Here is a 26,466-nt window from a genome sequence, read left to right as displayed (position 1 = left end):
ATTACAAAGAGTCCCTATTAGGAGACTTTGAATCCCTGTTAGGAGTTGTGGAAGGCAGCTGAACCCACTGTCCAAACAGCCTCAGGATCAGATCAACGGACCCACTCTCCAATTGATTTCAGTACTATTCCTCTCAGAATAATATATGTGTAACAAGCCTTCACTTCTTCCTTTGTCCAGTATGTCAGACTCCTTCACCTTCAGATCATGCAATCAGATCTGGAACTCTAAACTCAGTAACAATAACCCTTAAGGTCACTTACACACATTAGTAAGTCACTCTGCATTGCTGCTTAGTAATTCGCAAGTCTTCTCTTTTCTCACACTTATAAAACACGGAAAACATCTTTCCTTTATACCACACTCAATAATAAATCTTCGAGTCGGCTTCACACTTCATTATCGCACATTAATTAAATGAAATACACTTTTAATTAATGCTGTCGGCTCATAGTTATACACAAACTTTCACACGTGCGACTTCCGTACATGCGCAGTCTGATGTCCTCAGCGGTCAATATACTATCTCCAGTTGACTGTGCAACCCTTCACCACAATTGCAATGAACTGTAGCAATCATACAATAGGAACTGCTTTCCTAATACTCTGTTTCCATACGGTTCTTCGTAGATCAACCATATCTTTTGTACATTATCGATTCAAGTTTTGTGCACTTACTCTTGTGACAAATACACAATGTAGTATGCGCTGCTAACTGTGCATCATCAGATAAGTAATATAATGTTCTCAATACAAAAATCACAGTCTATTGCTTTGTTAGTCTTTTACAAACTTATTACTATGTTGTCATCAATGACAAACACAGTTATAAATACATTATATCAATGTTTTGCAATGCTCCTCGACAACATCAGCATTCATGCTAACACAGTCTACCTATCGAGATTGGAGTTTTATCCTTTTGTGTTCACCATATATTTCTACTATCACAGCTGAGACAAACACCAGTAATATTAAGCAGATAAAGACACATTCTAAGCAATATCATAATAGATACAAAATAGCACCATTAAAATAAGATTCAGGGATCTCTAAGCTACTAAACATTATAACCTAGCTTGTAGAGAATCCTTTGAAAAAGCTGCCAGCATTTTTTGTTACAAGCTATGGCCAATGTAAACCTTAATACAATTCACAGACGATAAACATATCATGCTATCCTTACTACTATTCCAGAGGAAAAAACTTTAGATACATGCATTATTGGCCCGAATCTAGACAACATCAGCATTCATGCTAACACAGTCTACCTATCGAGATTGGAGTTTTATCCTTTTGTGTTGACCATATGTTTCTACTATCATAGTTTAGACAAATCCCAGTAATATTAAGCAGATAAAGACACGTTCTAAGCAATATCATAACATATACAAAATAGCACCATTAAAATAAGATTCAGGGATCTCTAAGCTACTAAACATTATAACCTAGCTTGTAGAGTATCCTCTGAAAAAGCTGCCAGCATTTGTTGTTACAAGCTATGGCCAATGTAAACCTTAATACAATTCATAGACGATAAACATATCATGCTATCCTTACTACTATTCCGAAGGAAGAAACTTTAGATACATGCATTACTGGCCTGAATCTAGACAACCTAGCAAACTTATGAAATCAAAGCCTACAGACCCAAGGGAGAGACGAAAAGGACCAAACAGAGAACAAACCAAGACATAGGGCCGAGGGCAGAACAGGGGAAAAAAATAGGGGAACCCTTAGCCCGTTTGCTGGAGTTCAAAAACTAGAATTCCATACTTAGACCAAGTTTCAAATTGCCATTTCCAAAAAACCATAATGATCTCAGTGATATCCTTGGGGTTTTCAGATTGGAAGTGTGGCGGGAATTCAAAGGTGCCCTTCTCCTTGCTTGATTTTTCAATGTTGGGGATGCAAAAAACCGGTGCTTCCAGATTCTACAACTCCACACACGGGTGAATATAAGATTTGAAAATGCCTAGGTAGTTTTTGAGCCATGCCTTGCCTTCATCCTCCACTATCCCTCTCCATCTAAGGAGAAACTAGATGCTAGATTCCATTTTTGGCCATACTAGATTAAAAGCTGCATGCTCACGAATAACCTGCGAAGGTCGTCTTGGTACTATTGCTAGATTGATACTCCTAGGTGGATGTGCCATATATATTTCTGGGAGGGGAGTTCTGAGTTTCTCATCTAAACTCATAATGACTTCTTCCAAGCCCACACACCAAACTGGATCAAACACATTTCGATAGAGTCTTACCATTGCCCATTTATCTACTTTGGCTCTAGCCATACACCCAATGAATGTCCCTATAATATTGCTATTTGTTCTCCATGTGAAATCATAATTGAAAATTCCTTCTCCTAGGGCACGACTCACCACAATTCTCGTCATATCATCCCCCGGTTTCAACAATCGATTCCATCTCTTAGGTTTCACATTGCCCCGAAAAGCCATAGTCCACACTTCTAATACATGGAAAACATAGATATTGGTGTCCATAGTAAGGTTAAAACAAGTGCAAGATGAAAGTGACAGGGTAAGAATGGGTTTAAAAGGCAAAATTTCTACTTGTGAAGGATCTAGAAGTACATGGATACATGTCGACATTAGCTGATGCCACCTACATGACTCCATTATGTAATGCTACATGATGGGGGAGAGCGTAACACCATGATGGGAAAGATAGGGAAGAGCTATCTATCTTTAGAAATTAAAAGGGGATAAAAGACCATGTTATTAGAAATATTTAGTATCGATGATGAGTAATCGGCTAATGGTTAATTGACATACTTAATTTGCTTTGCGACACAACACTCCTAGTGAATAGGTTATCTGAAGTGGAAGACCCTTTTATATTTTATTTTAAGATTTTTATCAATTTGATATATCCATACTCTCTGTCTACCCCTATATGTGTTGTATAAGCGATATTATATGAATATACTTGGAGAAAATCCCATTAATGAGGGGTAAAAGAGTTGATTATGTTAGTATACTGTTTAAGATTCACAAGAGATGGGGATACTGTTAAAATTGTATCCTGAGAACTTAAGAGTTTCTTCAAGGCTGGTCTAGATCATCGTCTAGTTAAGATAACTACTTTATAGAGTCTATTAGAATGCTTACGATTAAATATTGATAAGTGTTATGAGAGCTAGGGGCTCCTATTAGGACTACCAATCATTGACAATTAAAGAATCTACACCATCAGCACCCTTATTTGCCAAGTAATTTGCCTTCCTGTTGCCTTCCCGAAAAATATGACAAATCTGAGTATCTGTGAAATGGTCCAGAATATTAAGGACTTCATCTAACTTTGAATTTAAGACCCAGTTAGATGTTGCTCTTTTCCTAATTGCATTTAATACAATCTGAGAACCTCCTTCAATGATAATCTTGGAGAGGCCTAGGGTTAGGCAAAGTTGAAGTCCTTCTTGCAAGGCTTCTAGCTCAGTCATATTATTAGTCGTTGGGTCTATAGATTTACCCCTTTTGGCAATCCACTTGCCTCACTCATTAGTAATGATACATCCGATTCCTGCAGAACTAGGATTGCCTCTTGAAGCTTCGTCAAAGTTTAACTTGGCCCACCCCATCGGTGGAGGGGTCCATCTATAGTTTTCCCTTGCCTCTTTAATCTTTTTTTAATAAGTAAGCGAGGGATTAATAAGGTTTATCCATTTCTTTTTATTGCCCCATCCCAGCGTGAGAATGATCCTTCTTCTTTTTGGGAATTTCTAAGGTGAGAGTTTAAAGTCTCAACTATACATGCTTCTATTTTTTTGATAATCTCATCTGGCTGTATATCCTGGTCATTGAATATTGTTCTATTCCTTTCTTTCTATTCCTCCCACATGAGCATAGATGGGCAAATTTTCCATATTCTGTAGTAGATACCTTTACTAGTGTCAGTAGGCCATCATTTGAGAAAATCAACCAAGGATTTTGGCATGGGGGTGTTCCAACCCAACATATGTCTTATTTCCAACAATGTTGTGTATAAGGACATCTATATAAGATGTGATCATTGTCTTCGTTGTCTTCTTTGCATAACACACATCTTGGTGGGCCCTCAATACCTAACTTGCAGAATCTGTCGGCCGTAAGGATCCTATTCTGAAATGCCAGCCATAAAAAGAAACCCACCTTCGGCAAACATGACGAATCCCAACAGAGTTTAAGTGGGATTTCCACTTCTTCCGATCTTTGTGAGTGAATGAGAGCTTTATATCCATTTTTCACACTGTACTTGCCATCTTTTGAAGCTGCCCATATGAGATTGCCATTTCTTTCTAATTGATTAATTTTCCTACTTTGGATTATCTTTTCGTATACCTTTTTCGCTGCTGGTTCCATATCTATACTGTCCACATATTTCCATACCCAGATTGAGATTCCATTCATCGTTATTTTGGTTTTATAATCACTAACCTTGCTTCTCCAGATTTTGACTAATTTCTCTTTGATGCTTACTGATATCTCCATGTTGTATACTAGGGGAAGCCCATCCCATGAATCTTCTCAAAATAAGGCTTCATCACCCTTTCCAATAGCCCAAGTGAGATATTTACTGATAAGGGCTCGGCTTTTAACCATAAAATTCCAACTTTCAGATCCTTTGGAAGGGTCTTCATCCTGAAGATGGAAAGGGGATCAGTTGCATTAAGGTGTTTGTTATACATAATTTTAGCCCATTTATGATCCCTTTCTACAAAAAGGCGGCAGGTAAGTTTAGTCCCTAATGCTTCATTTGCCAATATAAGTTAATAATACCTAAACCTCCAAACTCCCTTGGTTTACAATGTTTTCCCATCTTATGAGCGCCAATTTTTTGGAGTCCTCACAATCGTTCTGGAGGAAGCTTTTAAGTTTGGCCTCAAGCTTCTTATTGATATGTTTAGACAAAGGAAGGTAGGAAAGCGGATACGTTGGGATAGCGGACAACACTGATATGATCTTGGTGATTTTACCAGCTTTTGTAAGCCATTTATCTTTCTAGCTGCCTAAGCTAGCATCCAGTTTATCCAAAATACTTTGCCATGCCTTATTGGATTTACTGCCTTTTTCTAACTTGATACCTAGGTATTTACATGGGAATGTGCCCTTTTTGTACCCCATGATGCTGCAGATTTGCATTTCCATTTTAGGTTTAGTGTTAATAAAAAGATTTCAGATTTTGCTACATTCACTTTTTGACCCGACGCTGCCACATACTATTGAATGATAGCCCTGATGTTTAGGGCCTCTTTTGTTGTACTTTCACTTGGCAGAATGGTGTTATCTGCATATTGTTGGTGGGTAATGTTGGGGATATTTTCTGTTACAGCAATACCCTTTATTTTCCTTCAATGTGAGCCTTGGTGAGTGTTCTCTCAAAGGCTTCTGCCATGATAATATATAGAAATGGAGATAAGGGATATCTTTGTCTAATGCCTGTTGAAGTTTCAAAAAAACCTTCAGGGGTACCATTAATAAGGACTGAAATATTTGTAGTAGAAATACACTGATATATAAAGTTAATCCATTGGTGCGAGAAACCAAAGGCTTCTAAGGTTTTACATAAGAACCTCCAGTCAATAATTTCATATGCTTTTTGGGTGTCTAATTTCATGAACGTGCTTGCCACTTTATTCTTATTGGCCGAATGTAGCATTTCCTGTATAATTAGTATTCCATCTAGGATCAATCTACCTGGAACGAAACAGGTTCTTTAGATATAATCTTAGGGAGAATCAATTTAAGTCTATTTGCTAAAATTTTAGATAAGATTTTATAGATAGTGTTGCATAATGCTATAAGTCTGAAATCCCCGGGGGTTTTCGAATCCTCCTTTTTAGGGATCAAGTTGAGAAAGGTGTGATTGATTTCAGATAGCAACGATCCACCATTTCTTGATGCTTCAATAGCTTTCCAGAGATCTATACCAATAATGTCTCAGTATTTTTGGTAGAAAAATGTTTGGAATCCGTCTGGACCTGGAGATTTGTCAGGATTCATGTTGAATAACACCATTCTGACTTCTTTAAGGTGATAGGTTTGTTTAGAGCTTTATTATCTTCTAATGTAACTACTTTGGGTATGGCTTCAAGCATTTTTTATTGAGAAAACCTATTCATGCTATCATAGTTGTTTAATATTTTCTGAAAGTGACTCACAAAAATCTCAACTATTTTATCTAGATTTTCAATGGTTGTATCCAGAGGATCTATGATTTTAACTATTTTACTTTTAGCCTATTGTGAAGAGTGGAGTTATGGAAATTTTTTGTGTTCCAATCTCGTTGATCTAGCCATTTTTTTCTTGACTTTTGTCTCCAAAAGACTTCTTTTGCCAATACGCTTTCTTGTTTGGCAAGTAATTCTTTTTCTAGATAAAAGCTATTATTATTCATCCCCCTCTTGATTACTTCTAAATTTAGTTCCTTTAATCTTTCCTCAATCTCTATTTTTTCTTTAAATATATTATAAAAGTGTTCTTTGTTCCATTTAAGTATGTTTTCTTTAAGCATTTTCATTTTTGAGACAAATATATACATTCTAGAGCCTTTAAAATTAACAAGATAGTGGTCAGATCCTCCTATTGCTAGAATAGAGAATTGAATATTAGGGTTAAAATCACTCAGTTCTCAAGATAGTGTTGAATTTGCCACCTACGAGAATAAGTTTAGTTCTATGATTATTGATAAATTAATTAATTTTGTCCCATAAAAGTTTTTTATCTATGTTATAGATTGGGCCATATATGTTTACTAAAATGAACTGTAGGTTAGTTTTGATGCTATTGACTTTGCTGCTCATCCAATAATTATTCGTTTTTAATATATCTAGAGTAACTTTCCTGGGGTTCGAAATAATGCCTAAGCCTCCTAATGCTCCTCTAGATTCATGAAAGTTAACATTCCAACTACCTATCTTCTTTCTAGCTTGGTTCCTTCTTCCTTATTTAACTTTGTTTCTTGTAGTATAATAATTTCAGATTCAAATAGTTTTAAGTTTTGTTTTAGTAGTCATTTCTTGCTAGGTGTATTTAAGCCCCTAGCATTCCAAGTGGTGATCTTCATGCTTCCTTGGGAAGGATCTTCCCCTTCCCTGGGTTAAGTAACTGATTGATCTTTTGCTGTTCTTTTGCCTACCCATCTACTTCTCTGAGTTCCTCAAGGGATTTCCTACCTTTTTTAGCTTTCACTTTGCCACACTTAGGAGAGTTTATCCCTTCTTGATTCATCTGGGTTCCGAGCTTCTCTATATTCTCCTGCACATTTAAAGTGGTTTCAGATTGTTTACCTTCTTTTTCTTTTCTATCTTCATATTCTAGTTCTTGTAATATTTGCTCTGCTATGCATAACTGATCTTTTATAAATCTATCATCTATTGATGGTAACTTTTTGAGGTCACTCCCCTCAGAGTCATTGTCTTGTGCTATCACTAGTGCACCTTTGGTTATCTGTAAGGCTTTCTTGTTTTTGTCTTCACTCTCTATACTTAGCAAATCTCTTTTTCTCTTCAAAAGTATAGTTGTCTCCTAATTTCAAGACTTGTTGTATGAGATTCTCTTTCTGTGATTCACTACTCTTATGTATATTCTCAAAGCTAAATACTTGGATCAATTCCTCAGTTAATGATTCCAAGTTATGTTTTTGTCTTGTTTAGAGTTGCCCTTTCCAAGTCTTCATCACATATCAAATCCTTATTTAAAAATTCTTGAAATTCCTGTGTTAAGGATCTTTTTCTTTTGCTGTATTCACTTCTCTTTACCTTGTGATCACTGCCGATAGAATCAAGGAATTTTGAACTGATTGGTGGAGTTCGCCAAAATTTGGTAAACCTACAAATTGTCCCTTTATTGTTAATTCTGGTTTCCTTCACAAGATCTTCTATCTATTTCTGTGGAGTTTCCATTTCCTTTTTTGTATACTTAAGCTTCCCATGTTCTGAATCTTCACTTGCAAATAGAGGGTTATTTTCTATTTCTTCTATGCTACTAACCCCATTATCCAATGGCTTTTTGTCTTCTCGTTTCACCATTTTCTCTGATGACTTTTCCTCTTCATTTATTATTCTTGTATTCTTGTTCTTTTTGACTTTTTTTAATCTTTTCTTGAGTTTTTTGCTGCTAGTGACTAATCCTTGTTGCCTTATATTAGCCATATTATGATTACTTTTTCCTTTATCTCTGCTGAGATCTTTGGAGCTTTGATTTACACAAGAATTCTGTTTTTTTAAAAAGGGCTGATTCCTTTACATTCCTCCTTATTTGGTACATCAATATTCTCTTTGCTGATTTCTGATATTGAATGTTTTTCCTCTTCTGTGCGTTGAATTTCTTTCTTTTTATCTTCTTGTCTCTGCTTTCTTTCTCCTATACTTCCTTGGGAATTGGAGAAAGGTTGTTTTTGATCTCTTTCAATGGGCTTGATCTTATTGTCTTATCCGTTCTGACTGCCTCCCTCTCAAGAGCTAGCTCTATTTTTCCTATAGTATCCTGGCAAATCTTTTCTAGATCTTTCTTATGGAAAGAATCCCTTCGGTGCTCTCTTTGATTCCTTATGTTCATCATAGGGAAAGTATTCTTAAGATTCGTGGTTAATTGCAACTTTTGAATAAGATTTTCCTATCATTGTCTAGTCTAATTATTTATGAGATTTTACCTTCACATCTATGGAAGTTTAAATTATAGATAGCTCTGTTTGTTATTACTTTAATAGGTTTGAATTCCAAATAATTAACCTTACAATTGATGAAAAGTTTGATATTATTGCAGTAACTAAAGGATGCATCCATAGCAATCAAATCACCAATAGAGAGCCCTATTTTCCTAATAATTTCTACATGCAAAAGTTCCGGAGGAAGGGATTGAAGGGTGATCCAAGTTGGGATCAAGAAGCTTAACATTCCTTTCTTACAATCTGGTATCCATTCAAAGAATTTCACAACAAAACCTTTAAAATAACAGTCAGAGACATAGAGGAAATCTTTTTTGACACATTCATAATTGCAATGTATGTATACTAACCTGTTAGAGTGGTGAGAGATACTTACCTGGTTATTGCAGAATTCCTATAACCAATTGATGAGATTAATCATTTCTAATTTTGGCCTATTCTAGAATGCAAATAAGCCAACATTTTGGCACTCTTGCCAACGGTCTTTGCTATCATGATTACTAATAATAAGGAATTTATCTTTAGATTTGTTGGGATAGGGTTTAGGAATCAATATGGGCTGAATGTTAGGGTAAACAGGGAGATTGGATACAGAGTTTTTGCGATGAGGCAGAATATATGTATTAGGTGAAGCATTGGAAGAGGTTAGACTTGTGATCTCATTCTTCCTGGGTTGACTCTTATGAATATTTGGGGGATCCATGATTGATTCAGATAAAAAACCTATCTACTTAGAGTACAACTCATTTTTATTATATTCTAAGTATTTAGTGAGATTAAAAAACCTAATCTAATTATCCTAACTTGTCGTAGAAAAAATGATAGGGCGAATACTATATGATCCAAGGGAGTTGGAAAGCTCAGAAGATTCATAATTAGGAGATTGGAAATTTATCCGAGGCTTGCTAATTTTCTCCCGGTGGGAATGGAATGAAGATACTTGATTTGGGACCACTGTGGCTTGGTTGATGACGTTCCTGACCACATTTGACCAAGTTTTACCTCTTATCCTCTCTGCATTGTTTGCCGATATTGCTAGGGTTTCTGCTAAAGTGGCCCCTGAATCTTTGAGGATCGTCCGCTTTGTGTCTAGATGTTCTAGATCTTTTTGCACACCTAGAACCGAAAACGGGTTTGATGTTTCTACAGTATTATTGATTTTTGCAGGAGGATTGATAATGAAAGGGGTTACGGCCTAATAGATTTTGCTTGGGTTTTTCCTCTCCTTTCTAGGGCTTTGGAATTCCGACAATAGATATGGCACCAAACAAATGTTGGGTTTTGCATTCTTCGTAAAATTTCCTATCTTCTTAGCTTTCTAGCCTTGTTTGTATGATCGATTATCTTTTGTCCCATAGTTCACATTTTTCACATAACTAATGATTGCTCTGCTCGCCATTTTAACTTGTCATTATTTAATTATATTATGTATAGCAAGGATTGACTATTATTATTGATTGCCAATTAATATTTATTAGTATATATTAATTATTGAAATTATTATTTTTCTATTATTTTATTATTATTGTCACTGGGATAATATTTCAATATGATATTAATGGTTGATCATCATATTGATTACTGATTAATTCTATGGATTCATATTGTGTTAATGTTAATTTTCAACATTATAATGATTAATGTGTCATAATGGTTACTATTATTTATTCAATGACAAATGAATTGAATACATATTTATATATTTAGAATAATATATGTATATGTGTGTGTGTGTGTGTGTGTGTGTGTGTGTGTGTGTGTATTTATTTATTTACATTAGTCATATGTTATTATGGGGTTATGACAAGTACCTTATCTTTGCTTAGCATGTGTGGTTTTGTCTTGCAATAATTATGCTTAATCTTATTCACACTTTGTTGATTTGTCCTTTTGATTCCATCTATTTTCATACCTTGTATCATTTTTCATCGATGTCCTCCTTTTCAATACTCACAACCTTTCTTAATAACAATCCTTTTAAGTCACAACAATTCATAATTGCAATCCTTTCAAAAAGTCACAACACTTCATAGTCACAATCCAGTTGAAAAATCACAATACTTCATAATTTAAATCCTGTTGAAAAGTCACAACACTTCATGATTAAAATCCTTTCGAAAAGCCACAACACTTCATAATTACAACTTTTTCGAAGAGTCACAACCATTCATAATTACAACCTTCACATCCTTTCATCATTGCAACCTTTGAAAAAACCCTTCCTTATTTTCTTCCCATTCCTTTCCTCTTCCATTAATCCTTCTTTAACTCCTATCTTCTCCTCCTCTTTCTTCCTCTATTTAAAATAAACTCTCCTCCCCTTTATATATTAATTTGAAGGAGTCACATCTCTTTATTACACATCTCTTGACTTTTCAGTAGATTTAGTTAATTTATGTTATTCTTTATTAAATTATTTATTGTCATTTATTATTAAATCCTATTTAAAAAGGCAATATAGTTTCTACAATAATCTCTCTTATATTTAGTTTTATTTATGTATTCATTCGTTGTAATTTTATTATTATTTAATCATTTTACATCTTATACTTAATATTATTTTATTGATAATAGATTATATATTTAACTATATATACTTTTTATATTATTATGTTAGTTTTAATATGATTTAATCATCATTATTTATTCAATAATGTTGTATTATCTAATTATTATTAAAATTCAATTTTAAAAATGGGGACATGGCAAACAGCATTCAACAAGCATATATTATCAAGGCAAAAATATCATGTAAGATTCACATCAAACATCCAACAAGCATCAAATTAATATTTAGTTCAACAATATATAACATTTATTAGAAAGAAACTACTAGAAGTATTGTGCACAAAAGTTATAATGTGACTTATAAATTAGGAAGATCAAGAATAATAAGTTAAACAAATTCATTCTGAATGATATAAAAGAGACATTGTAACAGAGACAATTTTAGACATAGGCACATAGACCAATATGCCAAACCAACAAACTCAACAGAACATGCGCAACGTAGTATTATGATATATAGCAACAAACCAACAGATACAATCCAGACCAAGGAACTGTAGCTGTATAACATATTCTAAATCATATCCATAAAAGAGACTTCCACCACAATTTCTGGTATCCATATTTTTCCAAACTAGTATAAATAAATCCAGATTCTCAATAAAACCTGACAGCAATAACACAATCTAAGTACCAACACATTTGGTCAACAATACTTCATCCTTCCAACTTGTTATCAATACTTCATCCTTCAAACAATTTGACATTAATGGACAACCAAAATGACATTTAGGTGGCAGACTTGTGGGGAATTTGAACAAATGTGAATAAAGATGAAATGGTGATATCCATGAAATATCCTACCTTTGGACTGAGTGAATGGAGCTATGGCAATTTTCTTATCATTTTATTGTTATTTGGAGTGGTCCTAAATTGGACTTCAAAATTTCAATGGCCTTCTTCCATGCATGTTCTTTATATTTATAAAATCTTACTTAAGACACTGGTGTATAGTGAAGAAAAAAAAACACTGCTGCATGACTTGACCATGGAAACTGGAATACAAACCTATGCTTTAGCGTTTTTGATCATTTATTTTGTTAGCATGCTAAATGAATTTGATAACATTTCTACCAGGGCTGAGATGGAAGAGGTTGGATCTAAGGCAGCCTCGTCAATCCTAGGGATAGTCTTAGGAGCTTCACATCATCAAGATGCTTCAATTTCTCCCCGTCCGTCTCCAGGTCCACATTCTCATGGAAAGACACTTCCTAGAAAGAAACATGGAGATGATAGTGAAGCTCAGACAAGTCCTAGTATAGTTGGAGGCACAGTAAAGAATTCTGCTACTGTGGGTCGTCAAGGTTTTGCTCTTCAAGACAAAGTATTTTCCTCATTCCAAGTTTTTGGAAACTTAACCAAGTTGTGGCACTTGTGAACAGATATTGAGTATACCTTTATTGCAGTTTTATGTCCTTATTGTTGGATTCTATTTTTTACATTATTTTTGCATCATCAGTTTAAATTTCTGTGACTGATGTATTTTTTTATTCTTGTTATTAATAATTTCTCCCACATGAGATTTATAAATTTTAACATTTGTGCAGCTGTCATCTATATATGCTGCTGGTAATACAGTGCCAATCCCATTCTTGAAAGCCACAGATATATCTCCCATTGCTTTGATATCAGGTAATATGTATGGTGAAGGGGAACCAGACCACAGTGGTGCTATTGCATTGGAAGCAATTCAAGAGCTCTACAATGGTGCAAGCTTTGGGGATGGACAGCTATGCAGAGGAAGAAAGCCTCCAAATAATGATGTATGATGCTTCTTATCTTATACTTAAATAACTGCTTGTCACTTGTTTATCTCCATTTCCTGGCTGTTTTTCAGGCTAAGAACTTATACTGCGATCATTTTGTATGATTTATAACTTTCCCAATTAATGTTTCAAAACCTTATGCTAGTCACAGTTCTTTTTTCTTCTCATGACTGATCTGCACATGGGTTTACTCACATCAATGAATTTGGTGGTATCTATGAGTATCTACAGATGCCTCTTCCTCCAAGTGTGTGCCAAAGACTTGCTACAAGTACAACACTGCTAAATCTTGCAAGAGCTCTGGCCTATCATAAAATGTAAGCTGGGTATTAATTTAAGAAACATTAGTTTTTAGAAGCTTAGAAATAATGACACATTTTTAAATATTGAATTTTTAAATCTAATATTAGAAGTAAAGCTCAGACATAAGGTATAAATGTAGAAGATATTATATATATAAGCTTATTATGGCTTACACATTAATTGTCTAGTAATATAACTAGTAACTAATAGAGATAAGGTATTAAGGTGAAGGTTCAATGTTTATAAAATTGTGATGATTATCTAACGTACATAACTAAGCAACTTACAAATATGCAATTTACAAATGATGATGTATCTTCCTCCTTTATTATTAAACAAGTGTGCACACATTAAAATACATTCCCATTTTCCTTGCTGCCTTACTTTATTTTCATAACATTAACTTTAATTTAGAAAATGTATTTAATTTGCCTAAAAAATTCTATATGTTTGATACATTTGACAAATTATCAGAAAAAAATTGTTTGGAAAACATAGGGGAAATCTGAATGTTCAAATGCTTTGAAATTACGATTTTTCCTTATTATAGGAAAATGACAAAAATATACCATTAGCAAAAATTTGCCACTAAAATTATCAACGACTCAAAGCTGTTTATTTTTACAATACCCCTGATACATATGTTAATTTGTATTTTATTAACTCTCCATCCTATGACATTCTGACACATTTAATGTCTGATTTGCATTTCAGCCAACAATATTCAAGGGTTTTGCAGCTTGTTTTCTTCTAGATGTTCGGTCACCATATCTTGATACGTTGATTTTTCTAATATGATACATGATTTATTTCCATGATAGCATTGTGCTTCAACTTTCAAGTTGGACGTTTCAATATTTGGGCCCTGAATTTACATGTATATGAAGTACGGAAATTTTCAGCCCATGGATCTTGGCAGTTACACCTGAAGTTTTTGAGCTCTGCAACAGGTATTGCGCTCCTACAGCTTTTGTGTACCCCAAACCATATAACCCCGTAAACCTTATTTCTACCTTATCTTTATAAAGTTAGATGTAGAGGGCATACATGTGTAATATGCTACCCTGTTGTTTACTGTATGTGTCCAGCTAGCTTCTGAGTCTTTCCTAATCTCGGACTATACCAGTTCCACACTGCCTCAGTGAATTTCATCCAGAGACTAAATTGTGAATAATCATTCTGTTTTTGGTCATAATGTGTGTTAAGTCCTCTTCCGTGCTTCAAATATGTGATGTCTTGCATTCAAAACATGCCACAAAGTTAATTGTAGCATTCCTCGAATTTACAGGATAATTTAGTTGTCTCCAACATTGCCGTTTTGCTTCCTCACATCTAACCTGTCAAGCTTGCTTGGCCCGGACTCCCTTTGTACACCATTCTGATAGTCATTAATATTCTCAGCCAATGCTATCCCTCATTCTCTGAAAAATTGCAGAAGCAATCTTTGAAGATGAAATACGACCAGACTAACAGCACCTATCTTATATCTCTTCAATTTTTGGTTCAACTCAAAAGATGTTTGTTAGTGCTTTGAACCATAATTGGCATAATCGCCAAATACTCGACAATTTGCCACTAATTGCCGAGCTCTTCTCTGTGGCGAGTTTTTGGCGGTTTTACTTGCAGAGAAAAAATCGCTGATTTTTTAAAAAACTCCTTGTTTAATCGTCAAGTATTTTGAAAAAACTTGGAGAGTTCTACAAAACGACTTGGCCGTGGCAGGTTGAAGCCAAAAATGTTATTTTTTCTGACAAAAACTATTTACTATTTTGCTTCCTGCCATCAGCATTCCGCATGAGAAATTGTACCGACTATGCATTTATATATATCTAAACTCTGCTTGTTTCTTTTGTGTTCTCTTTAATTAACTCATTAAATGCACCTTCTCATTGGAATTTGCAAAAAATTAAAAAAAAATTTAATTACATTTTAGTGGTATTTTTAGCTTCCCGAGTTTTCCCAAGTATTTTTAATAAATTGGCCAATTTTTTGCCGAAAAAACTTTTAGGGGCTTGGCAAGTTGTCGCCGAGTGAGAGTTTTCCAACTAATGCTTTGAACGACCAGCTGTGTACAGTTACGTCTTCTGAAGATTCTTTCAGCAAACCTGCACACCGTTTGTTGCTTGGTCCAAGCTTGCAAATATGAATCCTCTAGGCAGATGTTAAATTTCTGCAAGAGATTCCTAACTTATTTTAACAAAACACTGACCTATGCGTATTCCTCTTTTTTGAAGATAGGTAACTCATCTTTCGCTTTGTGTATAGCACTGATTGATACCAAACTGTGTTTCTTAGCAATTCTCTGTACCTCTTCTTCCCATGTCTATTTTGGGCACCTCTTTCAATGCCGAAAATAGAAGAGAAACTTGATAGAACCCTGCAACCCTTTAGGTATCGATCCAATCAAACCACATGCTCAACCTCAATTCTTCTAACCAAAACTTCCCCCCTATTGAAACAATTATTTCCCTGTTTTATTCTTGACTTTCATGTAACTCCTTGTCTTCTTGCCTTCTACAAAAACACACACACACAGATATAATGGATTTATTAAATGCCAAAGGGAAAGCATTAAATAAAAGTAATCTGAATTTTAGAGAGCAGAAGGGGACATCATGGTCCTCCCTCCCCAAAATTGCTCGTCCTTAAGCAATTTCATTGCTGGATGCAACCAAATTTGTTCACTCTCCGAGGTTGCATCCTCAACTGGTAAGTCTTTCCATTTCACCGAATATTCCTTGATCACATGCTTCCTAAGAGACCTCTGCCTTGTCTCAATGATAGCTTCCAAATTTTTAACTTCCTTTCATCATCTAGCTGTGGTAACACTGCTGATGGAGTTATGTTATGACCCCATGCTTTCTTTAGCTGTGAAACATGGGAAGCATTGTGTACCTTGTTGTTGGAAGGTGATTCTGGCTCATAGGCTACTCTGCCAATCCACCTCACAACTTTATAAGGCCCGTAGATCCCTGGCTTAAGCTTTTCTGACCTGCTTTGGTTAAGGGAAGATTGCCTATAGGGCTGCAATCTCAAGTGTACCAGATCATTAAGCCATTCCATCCTATTTGATTTGCATATTTGGTTTTCTGATTCTGAGCTTGTTGGATATTCTCTTTCAATGATTTCACAATATCTTGACTCCACTGCAACAAATCTGTTGTTTTTGGTATTCTACTATCAGTCAAAAGTAGGTCCAAAAAACTTGATGGTACATATCTATAGAGAGCTATGAATGGAGACATTTTGATAGACATGTGGTATGTTGAGTTAGAACAATAATCACTTAATTGCATCCATTTCACCCATTCTTTCTGTTGTTCTAAAATATAATTTCTCTAATAACCCTCTTAACAATTTATTAACGGTTTTTGTTTGACCATTGGTTTGTAGATGGTAACTTGTGCTGGGTGGGTGTTCAGTCTCACACATCTTGAACAATTCTTGCCAAAACAAACTCATAAATTTCTTATTCCTATTACTATGTTCCAGAGCAGCCCATGAAGTCTGAAAATTTCCTTGAAGAATAGATCTGCGTACTGCTTTATGCAGCTGAAATTGCAAAAAAATGAGCAAAACTAGTTAATCTATTGACCACAACATAAATGCAATTCCTTCCTTGGGCAACAAGTAGCCATTTTATGAAATCCATACAAATATGTTCCCACTTTTGATTGGGTAAAAGCAAGGGCTATAACAAACCAGCAGAATGTGTTTTCACGTTTATTTTGCTGGCATTGGACATTCTTGTACAAATTTCTGAACTTCAATTTTTAGTCCTTTCCAACTGAACCTCTCTCTAATCTGCTTATAAGTTTTGAAAAAACTAGGGTGACTATCCATAGGAGAATTATGAAAAAGATTTTAAAACCTCCAATTTGTTAATGTTGTAGCTTTGGTCAAATTAATTTGATCAAGAGATAAATTGTTATGTTTATCAGTCAAATATTATTATCACTGATTAATAATTATTAGATTATTCACACACACACACACACACACACACATAACTGAGTATGTGTGTGTGTGTGTGTAGTATTAGGTCAATACTATCTAATAATTATTAATCAATGTTAATCATTGATCATAACTATAAAGTGATTATCGATCTGATTAAATTGATGCTTATTAACTATGTGCAACAATTATCATTTAAATTGTCTGAATGTCATTATCGATTTTGATATGTCTTAATAACATTCTAGTTCTCAGGTTATATTACTTACAAAGCAATTGCCTGTCAACAACATTAACGCTATATTGTAACGGCATAAGTTAATGATAATTTGTTATGAATCGGCTGTTCTGTAATTATGGGGCATGTCTCATATAGAGACATGTCCCTTCATGGACTTGGGCCATGTAGAGACATGTCTCTACATGAGACATGCCTGCTTGGCATATATTTATAATCCGACCTGCCATGCACTTGGAATATACACACATACAAACAGTATTATTACAAGTTGCAGTGATCTCTCAATTATATATTTTTGCATTTCATATTCAAGTATAAAGATATACTTACAAGTTGTCAGCCAAATTTTACCCGTACAAATCTGCAAGAGAAATTAAATCAGTCATATCATCAAGGAGATTCAGTGAGATTGTAGTCATCTTATCAAGCATACAAAAATAAAAAAATGTATTGCAATCTGATCTTTATTCCTTCTCATGGTATTAGAGCCTCACCAAAGATAATACCAAGATCAAATATAACTATACATAAAATTTAAAAGACCATCAAAGAGAAATCAGCAATCATGGTGAGCGGAATTAGATTCGAAGATAGACTTGAGGGTGCTACAAATTTTGTCTCATGGAAACTCAGAATAATTATGGCACTTAGAGAACATGAATTTGACTTATTTGTGGAAAATATTGCACCTATACTAGATGATGAGAATGAGAAATCTCAATGAAGATCCTAGTAGATACAGTGAAGGAGTATATAGTTCCTGTTATATCAAAGTTGGACATTGCACATGCCATGTTTACCTTCTTAGAAAACATGTATAAGATAACAATGCCAGTAGACCTCTCGCACTGAAACAACAATTGCACCATGTTAAAATGAACAAGGTTGAATCTTCTACATCACATTTTACAAGAATAACCGAGTTAAGAAACCAGCTATCTACTATTGGCCACATAATTACAAGGAATCAACAATGCTAACTCTCAACGAACTTCCCACATCCTGGGAATTGTTCATACAAGAGATAAGTACCTGATCCAAACTTCCAAAATTCAACCGATTAAAAACTGACTGTATTCAAGAAGAATCTAAACTAATCACCAAAGGAATAGGAACAAATAATTCTGGTGGAGTGATCCAAGTGTTGAATACAACCTCACACAAGAAAGGAAAGAAAGGAAACTTCAAATGGAAAAGGGGAAGAGACAACAGTAAACATTTATTCTATTAGCCCAATTTCCAGCGAGTCATTAAATCTTTGAAGTGGTATCAAAGATTTTTTCATTCGCTGTTGATGATTAGCCTCTGCATAGAGTTTGTTTTTGAAAGCTTACCCTATGAAGCGGAAACCCTAGTAGAACCTTGAAAAACCCTTGTTCTATTCTATTATTAACTATTTTAAGTTACCTTTTCAGTAACTTAACAAAGGGTCTTTGTGTCATGAAGAAAGGGTTTCTTTTGTCTACCTAATGTTATATCTTCATGTTATTGCCTATAACGTATTCCGTTAAGTTATAAATTCATATAACTTAAAGTATGGGTCGAGATGTCATGTGTTTGGTCCCCTAAATTTTCCTAGGAGGTCATGTCAATGGTTAAGTTTACACCTTGTGGTCTTATCTTTTCTAAGCTAAAACTTTGGTTTATACATTTTTAAAGCCTTTGAATGTGCAAACAAGGTGAGGTCCAAGATCAGTGTTTTCGCATAACTAACATCCATAAACTTGAAAACACGAGATTTGTGCACGTAGCACATGGCAGGCCTGAAGTTGCCTAACACAATGCATCACGACTGAAGCAGATCCAAGGGTCTGCCTATTTTCGTGAGATGAAAGCCATCTTTCACGAAAATACAAGATCGAGACAATTGTTTATGCTAGGCCTGCATCATCCAAGCTTTTGAAGACAAAGAACCAAGATTAGACAATCCTTGTGTTTTTACATCTCTGATAGAAATTTTCATGAAAACATGAGATCTTTCCACGTGTCTGGGACTTGAGCAAAGAGGAAATGCAATGGGACTTGGTGATTCGGCAAGATATGTCATCTTTCCATTGTCTGCGTGGATCTAGTTTGGCATTCATTAGTGCAACATTTATTAAGAAAAAGAAGTTGGGACCACATTTGAGATCAATGACTCCTATTCTCATGAGATCTGATAGTCCGAACGCAAAAATATGAGATTGAGACACAGTTCTTTGAGGTTGGATGTAAATGCCTGCATTGTGAAATAGTGAAGGTGGACCTGATAGAGATTGGATGAAAGTTGTGTTTTCGTGAGACTTGACTTTTGTTTGGCAAAAACACCAAATGAAGACGCGCGGCAAGGGGCCAAGTAGAGGTGGAGGTCAGCAAAGTTTGAGCTGTCAACAAACCTTAAGCTGCTTCGTCCACATGGAAAATGTTAGTGGGCTCGGGGTTTCGTTAATAGAATATAAGCTCAAGGAAGGTATAATCAATGGTTCTCGTATCTTTGTGAGTTTTGACATCTAGAACACAAAAATACCGCCCAAAAAACATCCTGAGAAGTTCAATTATGCCGAGTGACGCTTGCAAGATGACTTTATTGATTAGGAGCTGCCCTAGAAGAATTGAAGAAAATGGGGAAACATGTATGCATGGGCTTGAGGGATAAATATGTCAATATCCACAATGTATTAATGGCAATCTCAGGTTTGGAAGTTTTTAGAAGATGGTATGGATGGGCCAATGTAGGAAGCCCTTTGTACAATGTATGGCAGTATGATCTTGGCAAGTTGGTTGTCCCTACTATTTTCATGGATGTAGATTTATTGTTGGAGCTAGCAGTAAGATATGATCCTATCACACAAATAATTAAGGATAGAGATGGAGAGGTCTTATTGAAAGTTGATGTAGAATCTATTAGAAGGGCATTTGACCTCTCCCTAGCCCTAGATGTAATAGATGAGATTGATTTTTAGGTATTTGAAGAAGCCTACAACCATGCCGAGCCAAAGGTATTGAAGAATTTGGTGAGCCCTTCTCTAAAGACTATGAATGGAATTAAACTCACATGTGAGATTGTGTCATCTAGTTTGGTCAGCTTGGATAATTATGATGACACCATGTTGAACACACATATTGTTCTCTATGAAGTGTTAGGGTTAGATAACAATGGAAAATTCAATAAGGCAACAATGTGGATAGGCCTAGGAATCCAAAAATATGGTATTGCAGTTATTTATGATTTCCCTCAGTATTTGGAAGCAAAAATTAATGAAGGATTAACAACCCTACATTGGGGAGAAACATTTGACTTTAGATGGTATTCATTGTTAATACATATGATCCTTTCTCTCAATAAAGATTATTTTGCTTAGGATATAGAGTTGGAAATGGAAAGGGATGGTGAAATATAGCTAGTGCAACTGTGGTCAACAATCATGTCTATTGATTGGAATGAGCCCAGTTTCAGATTTTTTGAAAATAAATTCAGTGTATCTTTAAGGAGAAGGTTATTGCCTTATGTTGAAAACATACATTGTTTTTATTCTTGAGGTCCGTTGATTATCATTTTGTTCCTAGGCTGTCTCATCAATGGAGAGATGTGTATTTCTAATTTTCTATCCTCGTACAACTATTATAAGATTTTATGGTTTCTCGGAATGTCTCATCAAGGGTTGGTTTTTTGGAAGTCATGAGACAAATTTGTATATTACAAGATATTGACTTTCCTACAAATACTAACAAAGGAACTTTCTTCCTAGACCTTACAGTATTCCATCATTTTTCAATGATTAAGGGAGGACATAAAGACTTAGTTCAATTGCTTAGGCCTTATAGGATGGATATTAGCACTAAGAGGCTAAATGACATAGAGGGGTTCTATCAAATATTAATGAGTTGAATAAATTTGAAGCCAAGAGGGGAGCATGAATTTCATTTCCCTGAGGACATTATTAGAAATGATGGAGATTTTCAATCTCAAAAGAAGAGACGTTGCCATGCTTATAAGGATATGCTAGATGAGGTACATGAGATTGATCCACAGTACAATCCACTTTCAGATGCAAAGTTTTAGGCTTAGAAATTGAGGGCTATTCTTGAAAATTTCTCAGGTATATATGATACCATGAATGAAAAACTTGGCAGCGCCAAAAAAGAAAAAGTCACATTTGTGGAAGATATAAAAGGCCTAGATTTGTTGTTGAAAGCATTAGACATGATTGCCCAAGAGGGAAGAGGGCAAAAATGATTGAGAGAGGAATCATAACCTCAAGGTGATGAACCAACTAAGAAGAAAACGGTTGAGAGTGGCTTGAAGTTCTATCAGAGGAAAAGATTTGTTAGGAGACCAGCAAGACCAATAGCTTTAGAGGGCCATGAAGTAGAAGATCCAGATAGGAGGACTCCATCCCCACAATCTCCAAGACCACCCACTCCACCCTCACTGTCTTGTAGACACCGTGATCTTTTGCTTGAAGAGAAGGGAGTTTCAAAGAATGTGTTGCCCTCTCAAATTGTGGAGCAGCTGGAAGAGGAAGGCTTCATATACATGCCTGATGAGATGTTGATAGAAGAAATTTCTCAAGTGCCAAAGTACCTATTTCAGACATTACCCCTAGGAGATAAAGGGAATTTTCCCTAGAGATGTGAGAACAGAAGCTTGTAGAGATTTTGTTGATGATGATGAGTTTGTTAAAACAATAGCTTTCAAGCAATTGCTATGGCAACATTATAGGCCAGAATGTCATCAAAAGATAGAGGAAAAAAGGGACAAAGGCTTGAAGCTGATGTTGATGATGGTGAAATGATGACCAAATTTGAAGCTATCACTCTAGAGGAAAGTAGGAAGATTGTGAAGGAATTAGCGGTTTTATTGTTGTCAAATCTGGACCTAGCAGATGTAGTAGCTTTTGATTCAATTATGCAGATTATGAGATTAAAAAGACCAAACATTGAGCAATCAAATAGGCCTAAGAAAGGCATGTATTATAGTGAAGATCTCAATGTCTTGGCTACCTGGTCCTTTTCTTCTTCTAGTTCTCAAAAGAAAATTGTTGATGATAGTGTTGGTATAAGAGCTAATGTTGTTTTGCAAAGAGTAGGAGATGCAAAACTTACAGAATCAACTGATGATTAAAAGGAGTATGTATCATATGCTAATAAGGTGACTAGAGAGCGTGAAAAGGAATATGAGGAGCTTCAAGTAAAGTTTAAGCATTTTTCAGTGCTTATGAAGCTCAGTCTAAGATGAGTGCTAACTTGTGGACTCAAGAAAACTTGTTGAATCAAAGAATAGTTGAGTTGGGGGTAGTGAAGCCAGTAGGTACAGATGAAGCAAGGCCTTCAAAGCAATGGAGTATAGTTCCAGTTACACCAGCAGGTGCATTTGTGCCCATACAACAAATCCCACCTAGTTAAAGCAAAAGTGCAGATGCCGTAATTAAAGAGGTGGTAGATCTCAAGATGCAGATTGAGAATGATAAGAGCAATTTTGATTTTTGAGCAAGGAAATGATTGTTCAAAGTGCATTAATGCATTTACAATAGAAAATAAATAGTAGGATGTTTAGAATTCATCAAGTATGCTCTTTTTCATTATTTGGCCATCAAACCAACCTATCAAAAGTGGGTGAAAAAAATTTAAAAGATAAAGCAAATTGAGCTATGTGCAAGAGTAGATCCAAATGTCCCTCCAAATGCTCAACCCATTGTTAAGATTGTCAAATCGCTCACAAGATTTTCAGTTTTGCCAGAACATATTGAAACCAAAATGGTGGAATTAAAGAATAATTTAGAAGGATATTAAGATACACTCGCACTAGCTATTCTGATTGAGGACAAAAATGTAAAACAATTTGCTGATTGGATATCTGAGTCAATAGACAAGGTAAATGAGCTGGCAAAGGAAATAGCACGAGATATGAATATGACACTTTTTAAGGAATGTATTACGAATTTGGTAAATTCTTGGATGTTTTATGAGAATTTTGAAAAAGAAGTTACCCAAGTAACAGTCAAGAATAATCCGTACATATAGGTGGCATATCAAATTATTGCACACTCCTGGCCAAGTGATGATGAGTACGAGGAATGGGTGAAGAAATATATCGTGGTTGATGACTCCAATGTTGAGGGCCCACCTAAACAGCAATAAGTTTAAAATATATTCGCTTTTGATGGTGACATGCGGTTAGAAGGAAGAAGCAAAAGGTCACGTGATCCCAAAATGTCACATCAAACTTTGGAAAGGCTAACTGCATGCCTTCTCAGATCAAATTAGATGTTTTTGTTGTAACTTAGTATTTTTGTCAAATGAGCATGTGACATGTGTTCTATTTTTGTCTAAAGCTTGTTGCAATCCATTCCTATAAATGGATTCCCAAGACTTGGAAAGCGGTCCAAATTTTGATTTGTTGAATGTAATGTTCACTTTGAGTTGGTCCAGTACTGTGTTGCTTAATTTTGATTTGTTGAATGTAATGTTCACTTTGAGTTGGTCCAGTACTGTGTTGCTTAATTTTGATTTGTTGAATGTAATGTTCACTTTGAGTTGGTCCAGTACTGTGTTGCTTAATTTTGATTTGCTTATGAATGAGAAAAGGATAGAGTTACAGTAGTTAGATTCCATTCTAGGTTAAGATTTGATGTTTTGATGTATATTTTCAAAATCAAAATTAATACAAATGGAGAAATCAATGGAGTTGCACAATTTAGATCTTGTCTCGTTTTATTCTAGTCTTTGACTTTCCATGATTCAGTAACAAGTATAATTGAATCCCAATTATTATTCATTTAGAGTTATATCCCATTCCATGCTTTGATGTTGATCTAATTGATTAAGTTAGTGCTTGACATGACATGAAGGAATCAAAGGATTCTGTAAGTAGATTTTGATAATTATGAGATACTAAATGTGTATTGATCATGTTTATAAAGTGAACGAGTAGATCTTGGGTTGTGGTTTCAGTTAGTGAATGGAGTCCCAATGGATAAAGGCATTGATCATAGTATCATCTTTATCAAACAATGAAGCTAGCATAGTTATAAATTGTTAATCAAAATCATTTTATTTCATGTTGTATTGTGGATTTCAAAGAATTTGCCCACACTTGGCTAGGAAACCATGGGATATGGATTATTAGCTACCTTTCATTCCTTTGTTTTCTTAAGTTAGAAAGTTAAGGGCTATTATCTGCTTTGGTTGGGATTTAGAATTGCTGTATTTTATATTGAAAGTGAAATTAATCCCGTGTATACCCGCCTGAACCTTGTAGAGTTCAAAGAAGAGAAAGCTGAGTTGTCTTTGTCAGTTGGTTCTTAGGTCTTCCAATTTGCACCTGTCATGGGAACTAGCTAATCTCTAGGTATACTTTTCAGTCTATAAGGTAATTGAAATCATGTCAAATCAAGAGCCAACACATTCAAAAGGACATGTCTAAGGTACAATGCTATAGATGTGACAAATATGGACATTTTGTCATAAAATGCCCGAAAAGACTCAAGAATCAAGAAAACTAATGACTAGCAGAAATACTTGGGTCATTGATAGTGGAGCAACTTGTCATATAACTAGATTTCAAAGAACAATTGGATAGCCTTGAAGAGAATTCAAATGAAGAAGTCACTATTGGAGATTCCACCTGCCCTATGAAGGAATCAGGACCTGTACAACTAAACTAAAATTTAGAGTTTCTCTACAACTAACTAGAGTGGTATTTGTACCAGGCATAAAAAAAATCTAGTTTCCATCTTTGCCCTTGAAGACAAAGGGTATCGAATCACCTTCTTGGGTGTGAAAGTTCTTACCTAGTCTAAGGACTCAAACATCAAGAATGCATATACAATAGGGGTTCATGATGGATATTGTACAAACTTTTTAATGTTCAAAACCAAGCCTTAACTCACAATGAATACAAATGAAATATGGCATAGATAGTTAGGACATCTTCACTTCCATGCCCTACCTTCTATAGAAAATCTTGTTACAAGATTACCTGAATTAAACCTAGAACATGATGGAATATGTAAGGATTGTGCCTTAGGTAAAAACTTTAAAGGGACATTTCATTGTAGTGAACACAAATCCAAAAATGTACGTGAACTTTTTCACACTGATTTATGTGGACCAATGATAGTACACTCCTTAGGAGGATTTTTGTACTATGTTATTTTTGTTGATGACTATCGCAAGAAAACCTAGATTTATTTCCTAAAACTTAAAGAATCAAATGAAGTATTATCAAAATTATAAGAATTCTAGGCCTTAGTTGAAAACATCACTGGGAAAAGAATCAAGACTTTAAGGTCAAATAATGGGGTAGTGTATGTCTCTGAAAACTTTTAAGAATTTTGTAATACTATTGGGACTAAGAGGGAGTACAGTGTTCCGTATGACCCTCAACAAAATGGGCTAGCATAAAGGAAGAACATGACTTGAGTAGAAGTTGCTAAAGCTATGATGCGTGATTAGAATCTCCATACCTCATTTTAGGAAGAAGCCTTTATTACTGCCATTTACATGTAGAACAGATGTTTTCATTCTACTATTGACCATATAACTCGTGAAGAATCTTTTACTGGAAACAAGCCCGACTTAAGTCACTTAAGAATATTTGGTTGTCCAGTCTATGATCACATTCCAAGGATAACTAATTTGTCGATTCGGGTTTGGTTTAAAGATCGAAGTTCAAGAACCGGTTCGCAAGTTTGTCAAAATTTTGGAAAGGGGTTTGAGTTCGTTAGTACAAAAACATGTATAAATTATAAATATATATTTATATACATTTTTATGGAGCATGAGTTAAAATTAGAATGTAGCATAGTAGCATAAATGCATTTAAACAACAAAGACTTTAAAATACCATAAAGTTAAACTTGTAATCATAGTGATCATACCATCATATAGCAAAATAGTTCAATCAACTTCAACATCGAAGATTCAAAACATTTAAAATATCAAGTTCAAATATCATTGTTTCACATTCATTGTTTAACTAAC

The 26,466-nt window shown here is 34.9% G+C and overlaps 1 protein-coding gene across 2 annotated transcripts in view; it reads left to right on the top strand.

Moving 5' to 3' along the window:
* The window catches only part of SIK1 (Protein kinase superfamily protein), a 234,777-nt gene that overhangs the window by 182,622 nt on the left and 25,689 nt on the right, over positions 1-26,466 (top strand). The window contains exons 15-17 of one of the 2 annotated variants that reach the window (XM_089820509.1): positions 12,313-12,559; positions 12,783-12,998; positions 13,233-13,318. In XM_089820509.1, coding sequence (XP_089676635.1) covers positions 12,313-12,559; positions 12,783-12,998; positions 13,233-13,318 — 549 coding nt within the window. The remainder of the gene's footprint in view (positions 1-12,312; positions 12,560-12,782; positions 12,999-13,232; positions 13,319-26,466) is intronic. The other variant, XM_089820510.1, reaches the window with a different exon arrangement.

Source organism: Cupressus sempervirens, chromosome 3, assembly GCF_028749045.1.
Source record: "Cupressus sempervirens isolate cs-2001-9-10 chromosome 3, ASM2874904v1, whole genome shotgun sequence".
Taxonomy (NCBI): domain Eukaryota; kingdom Viridiplantae; phylum Streptophyta; class Pinopsida; order Cupressales; family Cupressaceae; genus Cupressus; species Cupressus sempervirens.
The sequence above is the reverse complement of the archived record's forward strand: the minus strand, read 5'-3'. Positions and strand labels throughout refer to the sequence as shown.